This window comes from Populus euphratica, unplaced genomic scaffold (assembly GCF_000495115.2).
Source record: "Populus euphratica unplaced genomic scaffold, PopEup_1.0 scaffold49.1, whole genome shotgun sequence".
NCBI classification, from domain to species: domain Eukaryota; kingdom Viridiplantae; phylum Streptophyta; class Magnoliopsida; order Malpighiales; family Salicaceae; genus Populus; species Populus euphratica.
The window spans coordinates 100,043-122,732 of record NW_011499875.1 but is presented as its reverse complement, the minus strand read 5'-3'; the positions used below and the strand labels follow the sequence as shown (position 1 = coordinate 122,732).

General features: G+C 36.0%; 2 protein-coding genes and 1 long non-coding RNA gene across 10 annotated transcripts in view; 2 read left to right on the top strand and 1 right to left on the bottom strand.

Moving 5' to 3' along the window:
• Positions 1-57: 57 nt before the first annotated feature.
• Positions 58-4,654, top strand: LOC105128128 (leucine-rich repeat receptor-like protein kinase TDR). Its single transcript, XM_011029650.1, has 2 exons — positions 58-3,073; positions 4,028-4,654. The coding sequence occupies exons 1-2, from the start codon at positions 412-414 to the stop codon at positions 4,444-4,446; spliced, it is 3,081 nt and encodes a 1,026-aa protein (XP_011027952.1). The 5' UTR covers positions 58-411; the 3' UTR covers positions 4,447-4,654.
• On the bottom strand, positions 149-20,408 carry LOC105128129 (uncharacterized). The gene is made up of 3 exons (XR_842771.1): positions 19,766-20,408; positions 16,542-16,544; positions 149-158 (listed from the first exon to the last, which is right to left on the bottom strand). It is a non-coding gene; the product is annotated as an uncharacterized LOC105128129 (long non-coding RNA).
• The window catches only part of LOC105128130 (structural maintenance of chromosomes protein 6B-like), a 21,775-nt gene continuing 7,947 nt past the window's right edge, over positions 8,863-22,690 (top strand). For 6 of the 8 annotated variants that reach the window (XR_842776.1, XR_842772.1, XR_842774.1 and 3 more), the window contains exons 1-16: positions 8,863-9,337; positions 9,536-9,641; positions 10,008-10,141; positions 11,402-11,457; positions 12,110-12,196; positions 12,276-12,596; positions 13,973-14,092; positions 15,113-15,247; positions 15,999-16,075; positions 16,171-16,246; positions 17,065-17,139; positions 17,319-17,423; positions 21,002-21,171; positions 21,254-21,356; positions 21,494-21,606; positions 22,400-22,604. Coding sequence is in view for 3 of the 8 variants with exons in the window: in XM_011029652.1 (XP_011027954.1) it covers positions 9,178-9,337; positions 9,536-9,641; positions 10,008-10,141; positions 11,402-11,457; positions 12,110-12,196; positions 12,276-12,596; positions 13,973-14,092; positions 15,113-15,247; positions 15,999-16,075; positions 16,171-16,246; positions 17,065-17,139; positions 17,319-17,423; positions 21,002-21,171; positions 21,254-21,356; positions 21,494-21,606; positions 22,400-22,604 (2,043 nt within the window). In the remaining 5 variants the exon portion in view is untranslated. Of the gene's footprint in view, positions 9,342-9,535; positions 9,642-10,007; positions 10,142-11,401; positions 11,458-12,109; positions 12,197-12,275; positions 12,597-13,972; positions 14,093-15,112; positions 15,248-15,998; positions 16,076-16,170; positions 16,247-17,064; positions 17,140-17,318; positions 17,424-21,001; positions 21,172-21,253; positions 21,357-21,493; positions 21,607-22,399; positions 22,605-22,690 lie in introns of all 8 variants that reach the window. The other 2 variants (XM_011029651.1, XM_011029654.1) reach the window with 2 other exon arrangements.

Below are 22,690 nucleotides of genomic sequence, written 5' to 3'. Positions count from 1 at the left end.
AACAAGGAATGATGAAAAGTGGTAACAAAGGAAAAGAAAACCCATAGTGGTATGTGGAGAGAGCAGACAAGGGAATAAGACTGCAAAAGAAGAGGTGTGCGAGAGAGTGTAGATACGCAAGAATTGGAGACTGGAAATAAAGAGCGGAGGAGGTCTCTCTGTGTGTATATAGCAGCAGTAGCAGTTCCTCGGTTTCTCTTTCTTTCATATATGATTTACCCTCCACTGCCACCATCGGTCATGGGCACCAAGAGAACCCACTGAAGCAAAAACTATGATCATGAAACACCCTCTGCACCCAGCACTATCAAAAAGCATAATCATCTCTCCCAGTCAAAACCTTCCTTCCCTTAAATTTACCTCTCTTAACTCCACATTTCTCTCAACCAGATTTCTCACCTCCCCATAACCATGAAACTCCCTTTTCTTTTCTTTCTACTTGCTTTCTTCTTCTACTTGTTCGAACCTCCTCTTCTAGTCTTCTCTGATACGGCCCTGCCTCCCCCCCTCCAATCTCTTCTCTCCATTAAGACCTTCCTCAAAGACCCTTCCAATACCTTCCATGATTGGAACTTTCCCAACACAAGTGGCTTAATCCAAGAACCAGTCTGGTGCTCGTGGTCCGGCATCAAGTGCAACCCAGCCACTGCTCAAATCACATCTCTCGATCTCTCTCACCGGAATCTTTCTGGTGCAATCCCTGCTGAGATTAGATACTTGACGAGCTTGGTTCACTTGAATTTGAGTGGAAATACTTTTGATGGGCTTCTTCAACCTGCCATTTTTGAACTGAGTGACCTTAGGATTCTTGACATCAGCCACAACAACTTCAATTCAACATTCCCACCTGGGATTTCCAAGCTCAAGTTCTTGAGAGTCTTCAATGCATACAGCAACAACTTCACTGGTCCATTGCCTAAAGAATTCGTCTGGCTGCGCTACCTGGAGGAGCTCAACCTTGGTGGGAGCTACTTCACGGGAGAGATTCCAAGGAGTTATGGAAGTTTCCTCAGATTGAAGTACCTGCACTTAGCTGGGAATGAATTGGAAGGACCATTGCCACCCGACTTAGGATTCTTGAGTCAGCTCGAGCACCTGGAGCTTGGCTACCATCCACTCCTATCAGGCAATGTACCAGAAGAATTTGCTTTGTTGACTAATCTCAAGTACCTAGATATCTCGAAGTGTAATCTATCAGGCAGTCTCCCACCACAACTTGGAAATCTTACCAAACTCGAGAATTTGCTCCTTTTCATGAACCGGTTTACTGGTGAAATCCCGGTGAGCTACACAAATCTGAAAGCTCTAAAAGCACTTGATTTATCCGTTAATCAGCTTTCAGGGGCAATTCCAGATGGGTTATCTTCCTTGAAAGAGCTAAACAGGTTGAGCTTGCTGAAAAATCAGCTCACTGGCGAAATACCACCGGGAATTGGCGAGCTACCATACCTTGACACGTTAGAGCTCTGGAACAACAACCTAAGCGGAGTTCTTCCGCAAAAGCTTGGATCCAATGGGAATCTACTATGGCTGGACGTCTCAAACAACTCGCTCTCCGGCCCAATTCCTCCAAATCTATGTCAAGGAAACAAGCTTTACAAGCTGATTCTGTTCTCCAACAAGTTTCTCGGTAAATTACCAGATTCTCTAGCAAACTGCACCTCTTTGTCCAGGTTCCGAATTCAAGACAACCAGCTCAACGGCTCAATCCCTTATGGATTAGGGCTCCTGCCTAATCTTTCCTATGTGGATTTAAGCAAGAATAACTTCACAGGTGAAATTCCTGACGATCTTGGCAATTCAGAACCACTTCATTTCTTGAACATCTCTGATAACTCCTTCCACACTGCTTTACCAAGCAATATATGGAGCGCGCCAAATCTTCAGATTTTTTCAGCCAGTTCATGCAAGCTCGTGAGCAAAATACCAGATTTTATCGGTTGCAGCAGTCTGTATAGGATAGAATTGCAAGACAACATGTTCAATGGCAGCATTCCATGGGATGTTGGCCATTGCGAGAGGCTCATTTCTCTTAATTTAAGCCGCAATTCTCTTACTGGTATTATTCCGTGGGAGATTTCTACACTTCCTGCTATCGCTGATGTCGATTTGTCCCATAATTTACTCACCGGTTCCATTCCTTCAAATTTTGGTAACTGTTCTACGTTGGAGAGTTTTAATGTGTCCTATAATTTGTTAACTGGACCCATTCCTGCATCGGGTACAATATTTCCAAATTTGCATCCGTCTTCCTTTTCGGGCAATCAAGGATTATGCGGTGGCGTTTTGCCAAAGCCTTGTGCTGCGGATACTTTGGGAGCTGGAGAAATGGAGGTCCGCCATAGACAGCAGCCCAAAAGGACTGCTGGGGCTATAGTGTGGATTATGGCGGCTGCTTTTGGTATTGGATTGTTTGTGCTTGTTGCTGGGACTAGGTGTTTCCATGCTAACTATGGCCGCAGATTTAGTGATGAACGAGAGATCGGACCGTGGAAATTAACTGCCTTTCAACGGCTGAATTTCACGGCTGATGATGTGCTCGAGTGTCTATCAATATCGGACAAGATCTTAGGGATGGGGTCAACGGGGACGGTCTATAAGGCGGAAATGCCAGGTGGCGAGATCATAGCGGTGAAGAAACTGTGGGGCAAGCATAAGGAGAACATCAGGAGGAGGAGAGGGGTACTAGCCGAGGTGGATGTTTTAGGTAACGTGAGGCATAGGAATATAGTGAGATTGCTAGGATGTTGCAGTAATAGGGAGTGTACAATGTTGCTGTACGAGTACATGCCTAATGGGAACTTACATGATTTGCTGCATGGGAAAAATAAGGCAGACAATTTGGTGGGTGATTGGCTTACAAGGTACAAGATTGCACTGGGAGTGGCACAGGGGATTTGCTATTTGCATCATGATTGTGATCCTGTGATTGTGCACCGAGATCTTAAGCCTAGTAATATATTATTGGACGGTGAGATGGAGGCTAGAGTGGCAGATTTTGGGGTGGCAAAGCTGATCCAAAGTGATGAATCCATGTCAGTCATTGCTGGGTCTTATGGCTACATTGCGCCAGGTACGGTTCTGGTCCTATTGCTGTTTCTCTTTTATTTTTATTTTTATGAGATTTGTTTGTGCCCTTCAATTGCATTTCACCTTACGAGTAGTAAACAGAAAACGTGGGTAATTTTGAATTGAAATTTGATCGTCAACAGTCGACTTTTGTGAGAATACAGAGTCCCTGTCTCGTACTGCAGTGAAGAACTGGATCGATTAGTTATGGTCGTGTAATAGAACAAAACAAAACAAAAGAGGAAAGGCAATTGTGTGACAAGTGGGCGGTTGATTTTAGGACGGAAAGCACAGAAATTATATTTTCTTGCTTGGAGATCCTCAATGTATCTTCTTCGCTTGCTTTTCTTTCTTTCTGCCGTATTTGCATACACAGGACTAGATCGAAGCCGGTCTCGTTTGAAATTCTTGGATACCTTTTGTCTATTTTTGCATAGTTCGTTTGGTGGTATATCTAGAACTTGGAGTGTCAAATCTTGAAACAGGACATGGGAATTAGAGATGGTGACATACCGAAAACACTTTCTATTTTTTTTGCTTTTCTTTTTTTTTCTTGATTCTTATGGCATGAAAGACATCCATCCATAATTGATTTTCCAAATGCAAAAAAAAGGAGTGGTAAATACTACAGTACAGAGTGCAGTGGTGGGGTGGGGTGCGGTGGGCGTCATTTCTTCTTTTGGGCCGCGAGTTTGCAACTGTTCGAGACCTTTGAGTGCGTGGGGCAATCACTATTGCGCGTGAACGCTCTCATTATTTTTTTTCCTTTTAAATTCTCCTTTTCCTTTCACGACCTTTTTTTTTTGTTTGTTAGATTTACCATGTACAGTTGGACCCCACGAATAATTTCTTTAGATCCTCTCATTCATTGCAGTTTTTGACTTCTCGATGCATTTGGCATGATTTCTTTCTTTGTTGGATTGAGTTGGGTCACTGAAATCTTGCTTTTACCGTGCAGAGTATGCTTACACACTGCAAGTTGATGAGAAGAGTGATATTTATAGTTATGGGGTGGTGTTAATGGAGATTATAAGCGGCAAGAGGTCGGTCGATGCTGAGTTTGGGGATGGTAATAGCATTGTTGATTGGGTAAAGTCGAAGATAAAGGCTAAGGACGGGGTAAATGACATTTTAGACAAGGATGCTGGGGCATCAATTGCATCTGTGAGGGAAGAAATGATGCAAATGCTTAGAATTGCTTTGTTGTGCACCAGCCGGAATCCTGCGGACCGACCGTCAATGAGGGATGTCGTGTTGATGCTGCAAGAAGCAAAGCCCAAGAGGAAACTGCCTGGAAGTATAGTTAGTGTTGGTAGTGGTGACCACATTGTTACTGTTGATGGGGCTACTGCACAAAAGCCTGCAGTTGAATGTTGATATAAATTAATTTTACTGGTTTTTTCTTTTTCTTTTTTTTTCCTAATGTTATTTTTCAAATGGTGGGGATTGGTATAGGAGAAGTGATTTTTCTTTATTTATTTTCAATGGAGTGTTCTTGTTATAATCTCTTTAATGTTGGGTTATGACTTTTTGTTGTTTGATACTTATAATTAAGTTGGAGTGTTAATGGTTGTTCGTATGGAAATATATGAAGAGTGGGATCAAAAGTAGCTAAGACAAAGGTTTATAGCATGAAAACGCTCGGACCCATGATGCCATGGAAGCTAGCAAAAACAAGTTTCAAGGCTCCCGACCAAATGTGTATTTATCTTCTTGACCACCAATTACTCTTACCAGCTCAAATTTACTATATCCAATTTACCTGAAAGGGGAAGAAGTAAAGAGGAAGAAAATGCAGGTGGAGATTCATAGGGGCACCTGCGATATTATAGAGCTCTCGGCTAGTGTGTCTTCGATGAACAGTATTGATTAGACAGGACTTGATGGTGCAATCAATTATGATAATTTATTTTATTTTATGTTTATTCTAGACTAGGAAAGACTTCATCGAACTGAGCTATAAACTGTCTTGAGTTTAAGAAAATAAAAGTAAGATTAATTTTATCTGTCCAATCAAGATATCAGGTTAATTTATTACCCTATTATTATAAAAAATTAGTTAGTTTTTTTATATATATATTTTTTAATTAATTTATTTCAAGTTGACGTTTCCATGAAATGATTCAAGTTTTATTTAAAATATTGTAAAATTTTAAAATTATAATAATTTTTATTTTTATATTATTTTAGATTATTAGTCAACCCGATGACTTAAATCTGACTAGAGATCATGTATATAAAATTTTAAAATTATAATAATTATTATTTTTATTTTTATGTTGATCTAGATGAATAGTTAACTAAATTTGTAACTTAAACTTAGCATGCATTGACTATTGAGTCAGATTTTAAAATTATAGTATCAATTATTTTTATTTTTATGATGACCCGAGTTAATAATTAATTTGACTTAACTCAATATTGAGCATTGATTAGATTTTAAAATTATAATAATTATTATTTTTAGCCTTGTGTTGACTTTGATCAATGATTAACTTGATCAATAATCCAAGTCTTGTCCTGATTCAATCCATATGATAAATTTTAAAATTATAATAATAATATCTTTTATTTTTTTTACCCGGATTAATAGTCAATTCAACTCATAACTTGAGTTTTGCACATATTAGGATTTTAATTAAATTTAAAAATTATAATAATAATTATTTATATTTTTACACTAACTTGAATTAACTAAATTAACCCTTTCATATATAATTTATTCCACAATCTTACCCTGCTTAATATAGTAAAAACTTCTCAATTAAATAGGATAAAAAATAATTTTTATATTTTCTAAAAATACAATAAGCAACTTCAAAAATAAAAAAACAAAAATATATTCTGTTCAATCCATCATTTTCCAGCCTACCAAGTACTATCCAAATAATGCCTGCAGGCGAATTTCTTTGAATTTGAACATTCGAAATTGAATCCCTTAAGAAGGGGAAGGCGGCATTGTAAAATCCATCAGTTTTTTCATGTAAATGCCGAGAGTACTTCTTGCTTTCTGCAACACCTCCATAGCTGGAAAAAGAACAATTCTCGAACGAAATTAGAAAAAAAGCACCGTAACAAGCAGGAAACCAACCCAGTATTTTTTTTCTTTCTAGTTCTTGTCATATTCATGGATTCTCGAGCAACACCGAGAAGGAAAACTTTGCAAAATCTTCCCGCCAAAGTGGTTTAACTTTGCATGGGTCCGCTACTGAACTGGAATGTGGATAATCCAAACGGCCTGCACTGCACCAGCAATTGGGTGACGCAGCCGCTAAATATTTCAAGAACATGCCCGTTTTAGCAGCCCCTGGCATTTGCAAGGTTAGGCTGACGATTTTGTCATCTGCACACAGCACATAGACATTAAAATTAAAAAAAGAAAGTCTCAATGCTTCACTACTGGCCTTTGAGTGAAAACATTGTGCATAAGCAGTGTTTTTATTCTTTTAGTTCTTCAATTTTGGTTTTTCTTTGGTTATCAAGCCTTTTTTTTTCAATTTAATCCTTGTGCTTTGTCTTAATTGGTGATTAGCCTTAATAATTTGTTTTGTGTTGTTTTCTTTCATACTCTCTCAGTCTCAAAAATGTCCTAGCATCACGTTGCTTCTTGATTTCACAAAAAAAGAAAAAAGAAAAAATAGTTTAATTATTCGTGGAAAATAAAAAAATGAGAGGACTAAGGTTGAAAGTGAAGTAAAATGGTAGCCTTTTGTTTTAAAAAATTTTGTTCCTTTGTTTTTTTCTTTAACTATCAATTTTTTTAAAAAAATTTATACTTATTGATTGATAATTTAGCTTAATAATGTGTTTTGTACTTCTTTTTGTCATATTATCGCAATATGGAAAAACATCTCAATGTTAGGTTAATTCTTGATTTAAAAAATAATAATTTAGTCTATTGTTTGCAAAATAAAATAAAATTGAGGGGACTAAATTAAAAGACTGGTAAAATAGTAGCTTTTTTATATAAAAAAAATGGTGTCGGGCTTTTCAGCCTTCAGATTATGCTCAATATCTATTTTGATCTCCCTAATTTGAAAATTACACAATTTAGCGCAAAACTTCATCTTGCTCACGTTTTGGTCATTGGGCTTGAGAGGGGAGAATGATTCATGGAAAATGACAGATGGAGGATAAAAAAAGTCGGCTACTTTGATTTTGTTCATGAAGATAACCAAAAGTGATGTCAAAATGTTCAACCGGGTAAAAGGAATGTCGTTGTGGTGTTTTAAGGTTTTCATGTCACTGTAAAAGGTAAATCGGTATTGAGAGAGGTTTCTTCCGGTTTGATCTGGTCTTTCTAATTAGATTGAGGTATACATATATATATATATATATATGTATATATACATATATGTATATGTATGTATGTATATATATGTGTATGTATATGTATGTATATATATGTGTATGTATATGTATGTATATCAAGGTCCGGTCATGCAATTAGGCTCTGTTTTTAAAGGCCCTGGGATGCTTGGCCACAAGGCCACGCTCCTTGCATTTTTTTTCTTTCAACAATTAGTGTTTGCTTTAAAAAAAATAAAAAATTAAACATATATAATTTATTTAATATTACTATAATAACTAAAAATATTTTTAGATGTTCTTTTATTAAATTTCATTAAATTTTTACTTGATTCACAAGCAATTGTTATTCTTGTAGAACCCATCATGGATGTTATTTTTATTTTGGTTGGTTATTTTACTAAAATTATTGATTGTTATTGTCGTACATTTAAATAAAAATAAACTCATTAAATTTATTCGGGTTTGCAACTTAAATTATGAATTTAATAAATTGATTCATATCAATCTAATAAATTAACTCCTTACTTGAAAATAATAAAAATAGAATCTTATAATGTTTTAAAGCAAGTACATGTTTTTAACATTCTTTTAAGTTGTATTTATATGTTTTAATCCAATTAAAACACATAAAATTAATCCCTATATAATTTAATTTTAAATCCAAATTTAGCAATACATTCAGGTTAAAAAGTTTTGGGATCATTAACTAAAATGGGTTTAATAGTTTTTTTAAATAGTTTTTTCACCAAAACATACGAGTGTTATGTTGAGAGGATAGAGAGAAAAAATCACTGGATTTTGGCTTTGAGGGAAAAAATAATTATTAAAGAAAATTTTATTATGTTGAGAGGATAGAGAGAAAAAATCATTGGATTTGGCTTTGAGAGAAAAAATAATTATTAAAAAAAATTTTAATTATTAAAATAATTGATTTTTATGTTAAAAAGTTTTATATAATGAATGAGGTTATACTTGAGTGTTTTTTTTTTAAAACACTTAAAATAACATGTCCAAGTTTAAAAAGAATTTTTATTTCAACTAGATTTTATAATGGGTCCAAGTTTAAAAAGAATTTTTATTTCAATTTTATAATGATTTATTGGTTTTTTGATGATTATAAATTAGTTTAGCAGAGTTTTTAGGATATTTTCAAAGTATTGTAAATAAAAAATAGATTATAAATAAGATTATTGATGAAAAGTAAAGGAGGTTATTTTCTAACTGTCACATTAATCAGATTATAAGTTGAGAAGACGATGCATTATTCGCTAATGCGGGCAACATATTATTTTTTCTGAAATAATTGTCTGTCCCATTATTTAAAAAATAAAAATAAAAGCCGCTTTATTAAATCAGACACTGGAGATTGGTAATTATTTTCTTGAAAGGTTTTGCTGTGAATGCCATTACTTAACACATACACCAGATCTCTAACATATATGGAGGATGCCATATGAAATTATGAATAACTTAATCAATATAATAAATTAAAGTTATCATTCAATTGTAAAAATATGGTAGAGACTATGATGATCTCTGGACAGAAAAATCGCAAAGCTTAAATGGCAAACACCTATCCATATACACCCGCGTCGCACAGTGCAAATCCTTCTTCCCGCCATAAAGCCCTCACCTCCTCTCCTCCCCGCACACTCTCCTCCCACTACTCTATTATTACTCTCTCCCTAAAAAAAATAAAAATTAACTGTGTCCTTCACTTTTAAATTTTTAGGCTGGCTGGCTCGGTCGCTCTCTATTGAAGAGATTTGCAAAAACCCTGGATCATCAAACCAGGCCATGGATGATTCTAGGGTTTTCGGGGATAGTAACATCCCTACCACTTTTCGGTCCGGTGTGGGTACCATCTCCAGGATCCGGTTAGAGAACTTCATGTGCCATGATAACCTCCAAATTGAGCTTGACCAGTGGGTCAATTTTGTCACCGGTCGAAACGGAAGTAGGGACATCAAAACCCTACTTTAGGGTTTTCAAGTTTGTGTTTGATTTTTTTTTTGTTCATTAGTTGAGATTATTAGTTGTCTTGTTTGATTCTGGTGATGGCATGTGTGTAATTTGATAGGGGGATTATGAGGCTAATGGTCGCATTATTGAATTAATCTTTTTTTTTTTTAATGGGGAATTGGTGGTTATATAGGTGGCAAAAGTGCAATATTGACCGCTTTATGTATTGCATTTGGATGCCGGGCTAAAGGAACTCAAAGGGCCGCCACTTTGAAGGATTTTATCAAAACTGGTTGCAGGTTTGCGTTGTCTTGCCCGTTTGTTTATTTGCTCATTTTCTTCTTAAGAAATCAAGTGTTACTGGTTTTATAAGTTGTTTGTATAGAATGTGTGAAATTCTACTCCTCTCTTTGACTGCGTAATGTATTGCTGGAGAGTTGCAAAAGAGGCTGGAGAGCTGAAACTACACTTTGGAATGCTAAAGAAAAACCCTCGAACTTCAGAATTGTATACTTGGTTACTGTGTGCAATGTTATGCATTGCAGGCATTAATAGTTGTTCTTGTTATTAGAACTAGAGTTACTGGTAGTTTTAGCTCAAATATCTCTTTAACGAAACAGTGTGTTTATGCCAGCTTATGTTTATCTGATGTTGCTTCTTTGCAGTTATGCTGTTGTTGAAGTGGAAGTAAGAAACAGAGGAGAGGAGTCTTTTAAGCCAGATATCTATGGTGATTCCATAATAATAGAACGGAGAATCAACCAATCTTCCAGTACCACAGTTCTAAAGGATCACCAAGGTCTATTTGGTTTTCTGATAAAGATATCTTTAATTCATTTAAAAAGCCTTGAGTTCCTTGTGATTCTGATGAAAAAGGTATTAAGTCCCCTTGGACAATTGGGCTGTGTTTGAACGAATCACTGTTGAATGTATTTGTACTTGAATCCATGAAATGCCACTTCCAAACAATTGGAATTTTCTCTGACCAGAGATGCGTGTGCTCTTTATAGATATTTTGTTTTTCATTATATTTTAATTTCTCATAGAAGTATATGATGTGGTAAACTGGGACCATACATTGTAGTAATTGATGTATTTTTGAACATTTTCATCAATTTAATTGAGTCTAGATGCAGGTGTTTGTTACTTGTTGATGCTGGAGCCTTCCTTGCATTATGTTTTATTTTATTTCTGAAATTAAGGCTATAAGCATGTGGCCTCTTAGTTTTTTTTCCCTGGAGTTTAAGTTTCTGAACCCTAAACTCTATTACATTATTCCAAGTTCAATTCTCTTCTAGTTTTAGCCATTATTCTGCTGTATTTTTGTTCTCTATTGTTTTACTTTTTTCAGCCATGCCACATATCCTCTGCCTGTTTTCCGTAGATTACTGTTCTTATATATATATGGCATTTGGAATAGCATGGTATCTCTCTAGACATGGCAACGTTGTGTTATAAGAGAGAACTGTTTTTGTTTGTTTCTATTCCTTTCCACTTTGGGCTGATGTAGGTTTGAACTGAATCATGCTTGTTGCTGTTATAAATGTAGAGAAACATGTTGAGGGAGAAAGCAAATGAGGAAACTAAAGTGCTCCCTTCTTGTACTAATGCTTGTTTGTTACCGGTCGTGGAGAAATTATTCAATAAATTTTGCAAGTACTGAGGACTGAACATCATGGAGTCACATTTACACAGATATATTACCCTTGGAAGAAAATTTCTTTGTTTTTTTCCTGACTTATTTCCGAGGAAAACATCATTTGGTAGTTTCTTGCAAGGATTTTGAAGACCTTTTACCACATAACTGCATCCTGTTAGATTCTGTTTTTTCCTAGGAAAACACTGTCAGAGTTTTGAAAATTTACAGAGTCCAAGATTCTGCATTTATGAAGTATCTCCAATTTGATTTGATGGATGCAACTAATGGAAACAAAAATGACTATTCACATCAAATCTCTTCTTTTTTCCTTTTCTTTTACATTCTTGTTGTGGAGTGCTCTATTATTGTTGATTTAGGTTTTCGTACTTATTGTTGTTTTCACCATGAGATATTTGACAGGAAGAAAAGTGGCTAGTCGAAGAGAGGATCTTCGGGAGCTCATAGAACATTTTAATGTGAGTTTTTTACTCAAAATACTATCATTTTCCACGAAAATAGTGATTATCTCTTTTACTTATGCATGCAATGTTTTCTGCATATAATCAGGTAATGGCATTTTTCATAGGATTTTCTGCCATCCATTTTATTTCCCCAATGGATCATACCTATGTAAAAATATTGAGTTTCATTAGTTGAATCATTGATGCTCAATGATACGGAGCAGGTTGAGTTGGATGCCATGTGTGCCTTTTTATGTGCAATAATGTATTTCTCATAAATGGCACATTTGGCATTGTACATTTGACATGAATAATGTTATTGATCATTGATATTTGATGTGATCCAGATCTTTAACTCTGTTTCTCTGTTCTGAAAATCTGTTTCAAACTAATTGTTTTTAGTGTTGGTGATATTTATAATTGCTTGAACTTCAGGCATTTGGTTGTTTAATCAGTTTTTTTTTTTTCATATTCTAGGAAGCACGTTTATTCACTTGTTTTGTCACTTGTCACATAGCATGCACGTTATTTGATGGGCATGGATGATAAAGGCAGGAACTGTTCAATGAATGATGAGATATTGTGTACTTTTCAAAAATTAAAATTTAATCAACTCCTCATAAATTCTAGTGGTAATGTTCAAGATATTATGCTCTACATTGTGCAGATTGATGTTGAGAATCCTTGTGTAATAATGACTCAAGACAAAAGCAGAGAATTTCTGCATTCTGGGAATGAAAAAGACAAATTTAAGGTAACTTCTAATCTTATTGTGTGCATATTTAGTGCTAGGACAAATCATATGGATGCAGTACTGACATTCCATTGTGCAGTTCTTTTTCAAGGCTACTCTTCTTCAACAAGTTAATGATCTTTTACTAAGTATTAATGAACAACTGAAGTCTGCAAATGCACTTGTTGATGAACTGGAGGCTTCGATAAAACCCATAGAGAAGGAACTTACTGAGTTGCAAGGAAAGATAAAAAATATGGAGCATCTAGAAGAAATGTCTCAGCAGGTACAACAGTTAAAGAAGAAGCTTGCATGGTCTTGGGTGTACAGTGTAGACAAGGAAATCCAGGAACAAATGGTGAAGGTTGGAAAGCTTAAAGAACGTATACCCACTTGTCAAGCTAGAATTGATCATGAACTTGTGAGTGATAAATTCTAGAACCTGGAAGGACTAAAAATGCTATATAGATTCTGTGAACTGCAATATAGATTTGTATTTTTTTTCATCCTTTTTCATCCCTTCTCTGGAGACTTCAGTCAAATTTATAGCTACAGAATTTCCCTTCAATATGAGTTTGATTTTTGATCTTTTTTTGTTTGTTTTATCTAGTTGTATATTTTCCCTTAGGTACATCTTTATTTCCGTTGTTTCCTTTGCTTTTATTTTCCTGTGCTCACTATAGACAAATAGGTTCAAGATCTGTGTACTGGATGAGAATTGTGAATGTTGAGGTTTAACAAGTAAAAGCTTGCATTTAGTGGTTGTGACAATAAATTCTGGTAGCTGTATTATCAGGACTCTGCTGGCAACAGTGTGTTTCAGAAGGGAACGGGTTTATCTGATTGGATTTAAATTTAGGGAACAAAATGCTGGTACGTAGGGATTGTTAACAATGATACAATAGGGTAAATTTTGGAGTTGAATAAAATGGGAAAAAGGATCTAGAAGGCTGCCCCCCTATGCAGCTCTCTACGGGGAGAAAAGAAATAGAGATGCACAAATAAGAATAACGGAGGAAAGAAGAGGACTTTTATATAGGCTGAGTGGCAGGGAGGCATGCATGTCAAACCCATATGAAATCTCTCAATATTTAACTGAAAATTTTAAAAAATAGCAAGTTAGAGGAAAACCCCCATTGTTACTTATAACAGTTTATTAAATAACTTAAGATTTGCTCCCATTAAATGTCCTGTGGATTTACTCCCTGGGAAAAGCCTAAAATTAGGTGAAACTAGTGACCAAAAATCCTTTTCCTTTTGATACGTCACACTCTGCCATTCCCATCGGCTAGTCCCACCCTGTCCATTCCTTTTCTTTTGTCATACATGTCTTTATGTCTTGTTTTGACCCCAAAGTTTTAAGTTTTTAATTTTCTTCTAATTAAATTCTTCACAATTCCTTGATTTTCATGGAATTGCTGTTCATGGGTAAGAATATTCCAAATTTGTTTTTGAGAATGATGTATTTTATTTTATTGCCACCTTTATTCATTTGATGCTGGATTGCGTTCCTCTAAATATAATCAAGTCCATTTTGCTACAGATGTCTCTCATATACATGCTACGTATATGATTTCCTTGATTACTTGATTTTTACTTATGTGAGATGCCTATCTGCCGTTTCAATCTCTTTATTTCCTTTCCTTTCCCCCCTTTTGGGGGGTTTTGGGGGTGGGGTGGTTGCATTGGTTTTTGTGGAAAGTTGATTGTTAGGGTGTGCATCCTTTTGTTGCATTAAATCCGATCATAAATTACTTTGTAACTTCTTATTAAAGCATTTCTTTAATTTCTTTGCAGATGAAGGTGGAGGAATTGAGAAAAACCTTCATAGAGAAGAAAGCCCAAACTGCACATATGGTGGAAAGAGCGAAGGAAGTGAGGAATAAACAGGATGAATTGCGTAATACTGTTTCCTTGGTATGTTGGAAATTTCTATCCAGTGGAAAGTGACTAGTACAGTGTTAATATAATAAGTTCACTGCCAAAAGATCTGAAGTGAATGCCAAAACTGACAACTGAAAGCTTATTTGGTTGTGACAAAAACTTGAATCCTGTTTGGTTGCTTTTTTTTTGGTGTAATCAAAGAATGATTTCTGATGGAGAAAGAACCTGCAGATCAAGAATACATGTCAGTAAAAGTTCAATTATGTTGAGCATTTCAACAGAGCTGAGTTATTTCATTGCAGAATTATAAACTCTGCTGTTTTTTGACATTATCATGCAATTAAGAACGATTAGTAAATGCTGTAAAAACTACAGGCTGATGTATTTTGACATCTAAATAACCTACCACAAAACCATATGTATAACATCAAAATCTTTGTTAATCGCACAAGAGTCTGAATTTCAAAATGCAATCCTGGACCTACACTAGTTTCCTTCCCATCCACTCCTTGGTCAGGAAACAAGAAAAGAAAAACTTAGGTCCACATGTCTTATGGGACCTTGAGATTGGATGGATTATTAACATCACTTGGAACATTGAAACATGCTGGCATAATATGTCAATTGAAAAGGTTACATGAAGATATTTGTGCCCTGAATTATCTACACCATACCAAAAGAAGTGATGTCAATCAGAGTCGGATGGTTTCTATGATTCTTGCGCATCTTATGAGTGTTATCATTTTAGGTGTCTTTTGTGGCACATGTTATATTCTTCTTGATTTTGAGTTGGCACTTAATTTCACATTCTGTAGAATGACAACAGAAACAATATTAGATGGACCGGAAACAATCTAACCGGCACTAGTGAAACTAGGGATTGTGGTGGCGGCATAGTGAATAGTCAACTGTTTGAATGGTATGATCTGCATTGCGTGCTCCTGACATGCTTATTTAAGTTTATACCTTTCCTGCATATTCTTTACAGTCTGTCTTAATAGTTCACATATTCTGAAAATTGCTCCACCTGCTCATGCAATAATCATTTGTCAGGCAAGGAAGAAGAAACTTGAGTTAGAAAATGAGCACAATCGCCGAACCAATCAAATTCATAGCATGGTGAAACGTGTCAAGTTGCTTGAACAGCAAGCCCGGGATATTCATGAGCAACAAGTTAAAAATACACAGGTTCTTCCTTTGCTTTGAATAGAGATGGAAACCTTTCCCCCTACTAGTGCTCATTTCTGTCTTTTCTTCCTTTTTTTATTTGAGCATTCCTGCTAATTTCTGTGATCAAGTAATGCATAACAAAATTGTACATCTTATCATCCCTATTTCCCTCTTAAATATATGCAAATTGCTTGCATTGCACATTGATCTTTTGAAGACTATCATGTCAAACATATATTTTCATATCAAACAGTCCTTAAAGGAATCCTTGTTATGGTACAACAAAAGATAGGGCAACCCTCTTTTCAAAAATGCGATATCTGACCAAAACAGATTTCCTTTTCAAAGGTCATAATTATGCTGTAATTTTGAACCTCGTTTATCAAAGAGATTGAGGGGAAAGGTGGCATTGGAATCAAAATAATGCTGCCTTCTGGCTTTGGTGTTTGGTATTCCTAAAATGCCTATTGATCATTACTTCTTCACTTTGCATCAATTGCATTAGAGTATTAACTATTTTCTGTTGGTTGTTCCCCCCCTTTAGTTGGTGTTTGGTATTCCTAAAATGCCTATTGATCATTACTTCTTCACTTTGCATTAATTGCATTAGAGTATTAACTATATTTTCTGTTGGTTGCCCCCCCCTCCTAGTACTTTTACCACTTGTGTTTTCCTATTGGTACTTATATATGATGAAAAGGTGCAAAGGGGTTGTCTGCTGTTGCCAAGAGTATTCACATGTTTATACCTCTGACTTTCATTGAAACAGGCTGAAGAATGTGAAATAGAGGAAAAGCTTAAGGAACTTCAGGACATGGTTGATGTTGCTGATTTCACACTTTCAAGGTCTTTCATTTATTTGGTCCCACATTTTGTGTGCTTACACTTTACCTGTCTGAATGTGGATTTGACTTGCCCAGTTAATCTATAATATAACTCAGGTTGAAGGAAGAAGAGAGTACCTTATTAGAAAGCGTGTCCAAGGGAATGGATGAAATTAGAAAGATTACTGAAGAGGTATAAAGATGCTTAGCATAGTACAAATATTGAATCATGAAGAAACTATTTTGTTTAATTTATCATTAGTTTTCTCCTATCATGTCTTTTGACCTTGATATTTAAAGTGATTGTACCAATCGAATTGTTGTATAGTGTCATAAAAAAGTGCTTGTGAGCTTGCCTGGGCCCATGGGTAAGGGAAGGTGTATTCTTGGTACTTAGTGTAGGTTTAGGTAGATGGCTCCACTTGGCCACGACCATGGCCCCTTTCTTTTCACAAGATGCTGGTGATTGGCCCCATTTCTGGGGTGACTGGCTGAAGTGTTACTTGTTTCTCTTGCATTTGCTTTTGTATCCATATCTAAAGCTATTTCTATTACATGAATTCGAGGGTTTGCAAATATCTTTGAGGCTTAATATAATGAAAAGGCTCAAGATAAACACTACCATTATGTATTGAAACATGGCTTAATAGCAATAGAAACAGGGAAGGATTTGACCAAAGAAGGATGGTGTTACTGGGTGTAAATTGTCATTTTTATCATTAAAGGTGCCTTGCTTTACTTGGATAAGATGCCTATATCAAATATCCCATGACCTGTGCAAGGTAATAGTTCATTTTGAGTTCGATTTAGCAGGCAATGTGAAGCTCATCTGTGATGGTTTAATGTGAGGCCAATAGCTGTTGAAAAATATATTTTTTCACAGGAAGCTTTAGCAGGAATAGTTTGTACACATTATATTTGTTCTTTAAAACTTTTAAATATTTGTTTATGCTAGTCCAATGTTGTCTTTCTTGGGCAAAGTATGGGAAATTTTAAAATTTTGGTTTTCAGATTGAAGAGTATGGAAAGAAGGAACAGGAAATCCGTGCATACATACGTGAACTCCAGCTAAACAAAACCAACAAGGTTTGTGCTATTCCATTTAGTGTCATAACTGCACACAACAATTGATATTTCTTGTGTGTAATCATCTGCAAAAAGTAGGCCAAAGTGTTTTCCATGCTTTTTTCAACTTTGGAAACTAGGTGCATATGATATATTTTCAACATGCATGCCTTGATTTCTTACTTACAATTCTATAACAGGTTACAGCGTTTGGAGGAGATCGAGTGATTCAACTTTTACGTACAATTGAGAGACATCACCAAAGATTCAGAAGCCCGCCGATTGGTCCAATTGGTGCTCATGTGGTGAGTAAAAAACATTATGTATGCCTGCTGATAATTTTATACTGAGTCAGTAAATTTAAAATACGACTAGTGATTTCTAAAGTGAAGAAATCACCTTAAAAATCAGACAATGCACCAAGCAGGTCTTGCAAATAAAATGGCTAGTTTTACTTCTATGGGGCTTTGGAACCCTGATTGTTGCTGTGTGTTTGTCTCTGGGGAAGCATTTAAAACGACCATAATGATACACTGTCACATGCTCCACCGTCTTTGACTAGTTGCTTTACTCCTTGCAAACTTTTCATTGTTATTATGTGATTTTATCCTGGTTCTATTCCCCCTTCTCTTGTTAAACTTGTTGCTTAGTTGCTATTTTGCTGTGTGTTTTTAATCTCTCGAGATGCATCTAAATGGGCTACAAGTGATATTTAGGTTTTATGAGGTTTAGTGATATTCTGAAATTTCAAGAATCAATCAGGGCAGAGTAGTTTCTTCAGCATCTTTATGGTGTCAAGCTTTGAAAGAGTTGCGTGAGCTGATTTGCAGTAGGATGAATAGCACGGATGTTTTGATTCCTCTGTAACAGTGGAAGTCTTTGACTTTACTTTGATTTCTACTATTCCACTCTTGATAAAATCTTCTCTTATCTGAACAAAGAAATAACTTAACAAGGTTGCAGTGCCACTTTGTCTTAATGCCTTCTTTTTAGTTGTTTGTTCATATCATTTTTGGTTCTCAATGGTCATTCTTTCAATTTTTTTCTTTGAAGCCTGCTTGACCTACGTGTTTAAGGTAATTTGACCTGTTCTGGATTAATTTGGCTAGCTTGTAGTGGTTCTGAGCTCATCATTATGCATGATTACCTAACCTGTGATTTTGGTGAATTGAGCTCCTGCAACTTCAAATCTCTCTTGTAGAGGTGAGTTAATGCACTGGCCTAATGTAGTCCATGATGATTGAAAGTTCTTGGAGAGATCGCCTTCGTTTTGCTATGTATGGTGAACTAGGAACAAAGTCATTAAGTGACCTCTTTTTTCCATCATTGTTTCGAAGTGCCATCCACAGAAATGTTTTTGCTGTCAGTCATTTTGTTTATTTTGGGAACAATATAGAACTAATTATTCAAAATGATTTGTTATATGGTTTTGCTTTCAGTTGAGTCTATTTGCAGTGTCACACATCAATGCTATGTTGCATTGGAGACAAACTTTTGTTTCTGTTGATGTTTGGGACTTAATCTTTTTACTTCTCTGTTTCAAGTTGAGATTGGCCAGGCATTTCTGTTGTCTTATTGTGCGGAAAAATTTGCTCCTAAACACATGAATGCACCTTTCCTCTTAAAGAGCTTCTCAGAATATTAAAAGCTGATTTGATATTTTTGGCACAATACGTGGCAGAATGGTGCAAATTTTGGTTTTGTTTAATTATGTCCCGAGTTTGAAGAAATCAAGCAAAGAAGAATATTTGAGTGTTATAATACCTTATTTGCAGTATGACATCTCTTTGATGTTTCTATGTCTTGATATTACTTGAGAGCTATTTGTATGTCTTTAAGATTTATGGTTACCTATATACACTTAGGACATTTGAGCAGCTACCCTTTTTCCCTTGGTAATAATTATCAGATTTGTTTGAATTGCCCCTACCTTTCGACTAGGCTTTCATTATATATAGGAAAAGTAGTGCTGTTGTGCTGTACATAGTAATTACAAAGAGGAAATCTAGGAAGCTAAATATAGTAAGGTAAATTTCCTATTTAAGCATTTACAGCTGTATGCTTGATTTCAGCCTTTTATTGACATCCCCCCTCAAATTGATGCGGGCTTATCCATAAGCATCAATTTGGTCGTAAGAAAATGATGACGTTGTCGTGTGAGAGTCTTGGTAAAAACATCAGCCACCTGAAGGTTGCTGGACACATGTGGAAGTGATATAGTTTGAGCTGCAAAGGCATCACGAATGAAGTGGCAATCCACCTCAATATGCTTCGTGCGCTCATGGAAGATAGGATTGGCGGTAATGTGTATAGCACTTGTATTATCGGCAAAAAGAGGAGTAGGAGCGCACTGCTGAAAACCAAGCTCAGCAAGGAGCCCGTGGAGCCAGATGATTTCGGAACAAGCTTGGGACATAGCCCTGTATTCAGACTCAGTAGAAGACTTGGAAACACGGTCTTGTTTCTTGCTCTTCCAGGAAATAAGTGCAGGGCCAAGGAACATACACCAACCAGTAGTTGAACGCCGAGTGTCAGAACACCCGGCATAATCAGCATCACTATAAGCAATAAGATTAAGAGAAGTACCAGCAGGATAGCAAAGTCCTCTTTGAATTGTGCCATGAACATAACGAATTATTCTTTTAACAGCAGCCATGAACTGACTAACCTATTGTACTGCATAAGAAATATCAGGTCTAGTGTTTGTAAGATAGATCAAGCTGCCCACGAGTGTACGATATGCTGCCGGGTCTGATAATAAATCACCCTCATCTTTGCATAGCTTGAGATTAATTTCCATTGGAGTATCAAGGGGTGGCGAATTCTGGAGACCAGCAGCTGTCACCAAGTCCATGGCATACTTGTGTTGGGATAAAAATATGCCATGTGAACCAGCATGAATCTCTAGACCAAGAAAATATGTTAGAGGACCTAGATCCTTCATGTGGAAGGATTTCTGCAAATGTTGCTTTAGTTGATCAATCAGAGCTAAATCAGTACCGGTGATAACTATATTATCAACATACACCAATAGAAACACAACTCCATGTGCAGTCTTACGTAGAAACAAAGATGCATCATATTTACTTTTGAGGAAATCAAATTGAAGAAGGATAGAAGTAAATCTCTCATACCAAGCACGAGGAGCTTGTTTGAGACCATACAAGGAGCGGCGTAACTTACACACAGCAGAGGTAGGAGTGGAAAATAAGCCTGCTGGTGGTCGCATATATATATCTTCAGTGAGATCACCATGAAGAAAGGCATTCTTCACGTCCAATTGGTGTAAACACCAAATATTTAGATGCTGCGATGGCCAGAATTGTTCGAATAGTACCCATTTTGGTTATGGGAGCAAAAGTCTCCTCATAATGTACTCCATATTTTTGATGCTGAATGCTTGACTTCAGCCTTTTTATTGACAATAATATCTCATCTGAAATGTTTTAGGTCTTGTTTTTTTGTCAAAACTCGAATGCTTAAATCCTGAACGCTGGATATTTAAGATATCTTTTTGAATATTTCTGGATAGTCAGTGTCATCTGACTGAACAGTCAGACAGCTTCTCTTTCTTTTTGGAGTATTTCTTTTACATAAAATGGTTGTTGGTGAAATAGAGGACTTTTATGTTATTTTCTGCAATTAGTTTGGAATAGCCTTACTCGACCTAAGTTTAGTTGTTTTCTTTTAATTACTATGCTTTTTGTGCCCGTAGGTAACTTAGTTTTTATTGGGCTCTTGTGACAACTGTAGTTTATAGCTCGAGATAATTCCTATATGGGGTTTCAGTATCTGAGTCTGTTATTTTTCTGGGCATGCTCAACCACTGGAGCATTCCTCCAGTCACTAGTTAATGCATCTTGGTTAATGGTAAACCCTGCAGACTTTAGCAAATGGTGATAGGTGGGCTCCTGCTGTTGAGAATGCTGTCGGGAAGCTGCTCAATGCTTTCATTGTGACAGACCATAGGGACTCTCTTCTTCTGAGAGGATGTGCAAGAGAAGCAAACTATAACAACCTGCAGATTATTATATATGATTTCTCAAGACCAAGGTAGATGGATGGCTGCTTTTATTATGTTCTTATGGGTCTCTATGGTGGATACTTCATATTTTGTTATTGTTTTCGTCTGCAGGCTGACCATACCATCTCACATGCTTCCGCAAACTAACCATCCAACTACATTTTCTGTTATCCGTTCTGACAATGATACTATTCTAAATGTTTTAGTGGACTTGGTAAAATTCATAGGTCTCTTCATAGTTTCTTCCTTATTTAATTTAGTTTTTTCTACTTCCCTTTATGCTGTATTTGTTTTCTCCCAAAGCTGTTAATGTGCATGGACACTTTATAATTGTTTTTCTTACTCTTCCAGGGAAGTGCTGAGAGGCAAGTGCTTGTAGAAGATTATGATGCAGGAAAAGCTGTTGCTTTTGAAAAACAGATCTCAAATCTAAAAGAGGTTTATACAATAGATGGTTATAAAATGTAAGTTGGAATTGTCCATTTTAACTGGTGTCAGATCCAGTCTCAGATGACACTTGGTGATCCATATGAAATGCATGAGCATTGTTGGATTGTATACTTGGACTCACATGACCTGAATTCAGATCTCTGTTAAGTAGCTGACCTCATAAGCAATGAATCCATTTTGATTTTGGAAACTGTTGGTAATTCTGACATCGAGATACATAACTTATCTTGCCATTTCCTTTTCTTTTGGTCTCATAGCATATAACTTACAATAAAATACTTATATACATAAGAAAAAAAAAAAAGGAAACCCGCAGTAAATTTCATGAATGCCCAGACAAAAAGAGATGTATTTTGTTTTTTCAATAAAAGAAAAGGAAAATCTTGTCTATCAACTCATTGTACGTGTCTCAATTTGAACTAGGAATTATTTGTACAAAACAAATGCAAGTGTCCTTTAATTATTTGTACACGGGAAGTGATAGGATATGTTCCAGAACTCTAGTATTTATCTTGCAAAACTTCATATTTTAAGAAAACAAAATGATAAGAGAAAACCAAAGTGTTTTTTGTGGAATGGAGTACTCTTTTTGGATGAAACACTGCTTCACTCCATACTACTGGGCACTTTTATTACACAGAAAGCACAGGGAGATCATTAGGAACTTCAAATTGCAATATGCAGAAAATGATTTGGAAATGTGAATGGTACCTATTCAAGCTTGCTTGCATAATTGGGCTCCTCTTACATTCTATTTTGCAATGGTGTCCTCTGCTGCAGAAATGTTTATTACCTGTTCCTTCGTAGGTTTTCACGCGGGTCAGTCCAGACAGTTCTTCCCCCAAATAAGAAGCTTAGAGCTGGCCGCCTTTGTGGTTCATTTGATGATCAAATTAGGAATCTTGATCAATCTAAATCAAATGTTCAAAAGGAAGCTGATCTGAGCAGGAAGAGGAAACGAGACTCTGAGGCAAGCCTTCAACATCTTCAACATGGGCTAAAGATTATGAAGGTATAATTTTTTCTTAACTCTTGTTTATAAGTTTTTCAGTGATCCTTATATATTGACTTAATCCCGGGGGGGGGGGGGGGGGTGGG

Excerpts from the sequence above, each read along its gene's own strand:
- LOC105128128 (XM_011029650.1), top strand. The coding sequence starts at position 412 with ATGAAACTCCCTTTTCTTTTCTTTCTACTTGCTTTCTTCTTCTACTTG. Across the intron at positions 3,074-4,027 it reads TTATGGCTACATTGCGCCAG|AGTATGCTTACACACTGCAA; the intron begins GTACGGTTCTGG and ends TTTACCGTGCAG.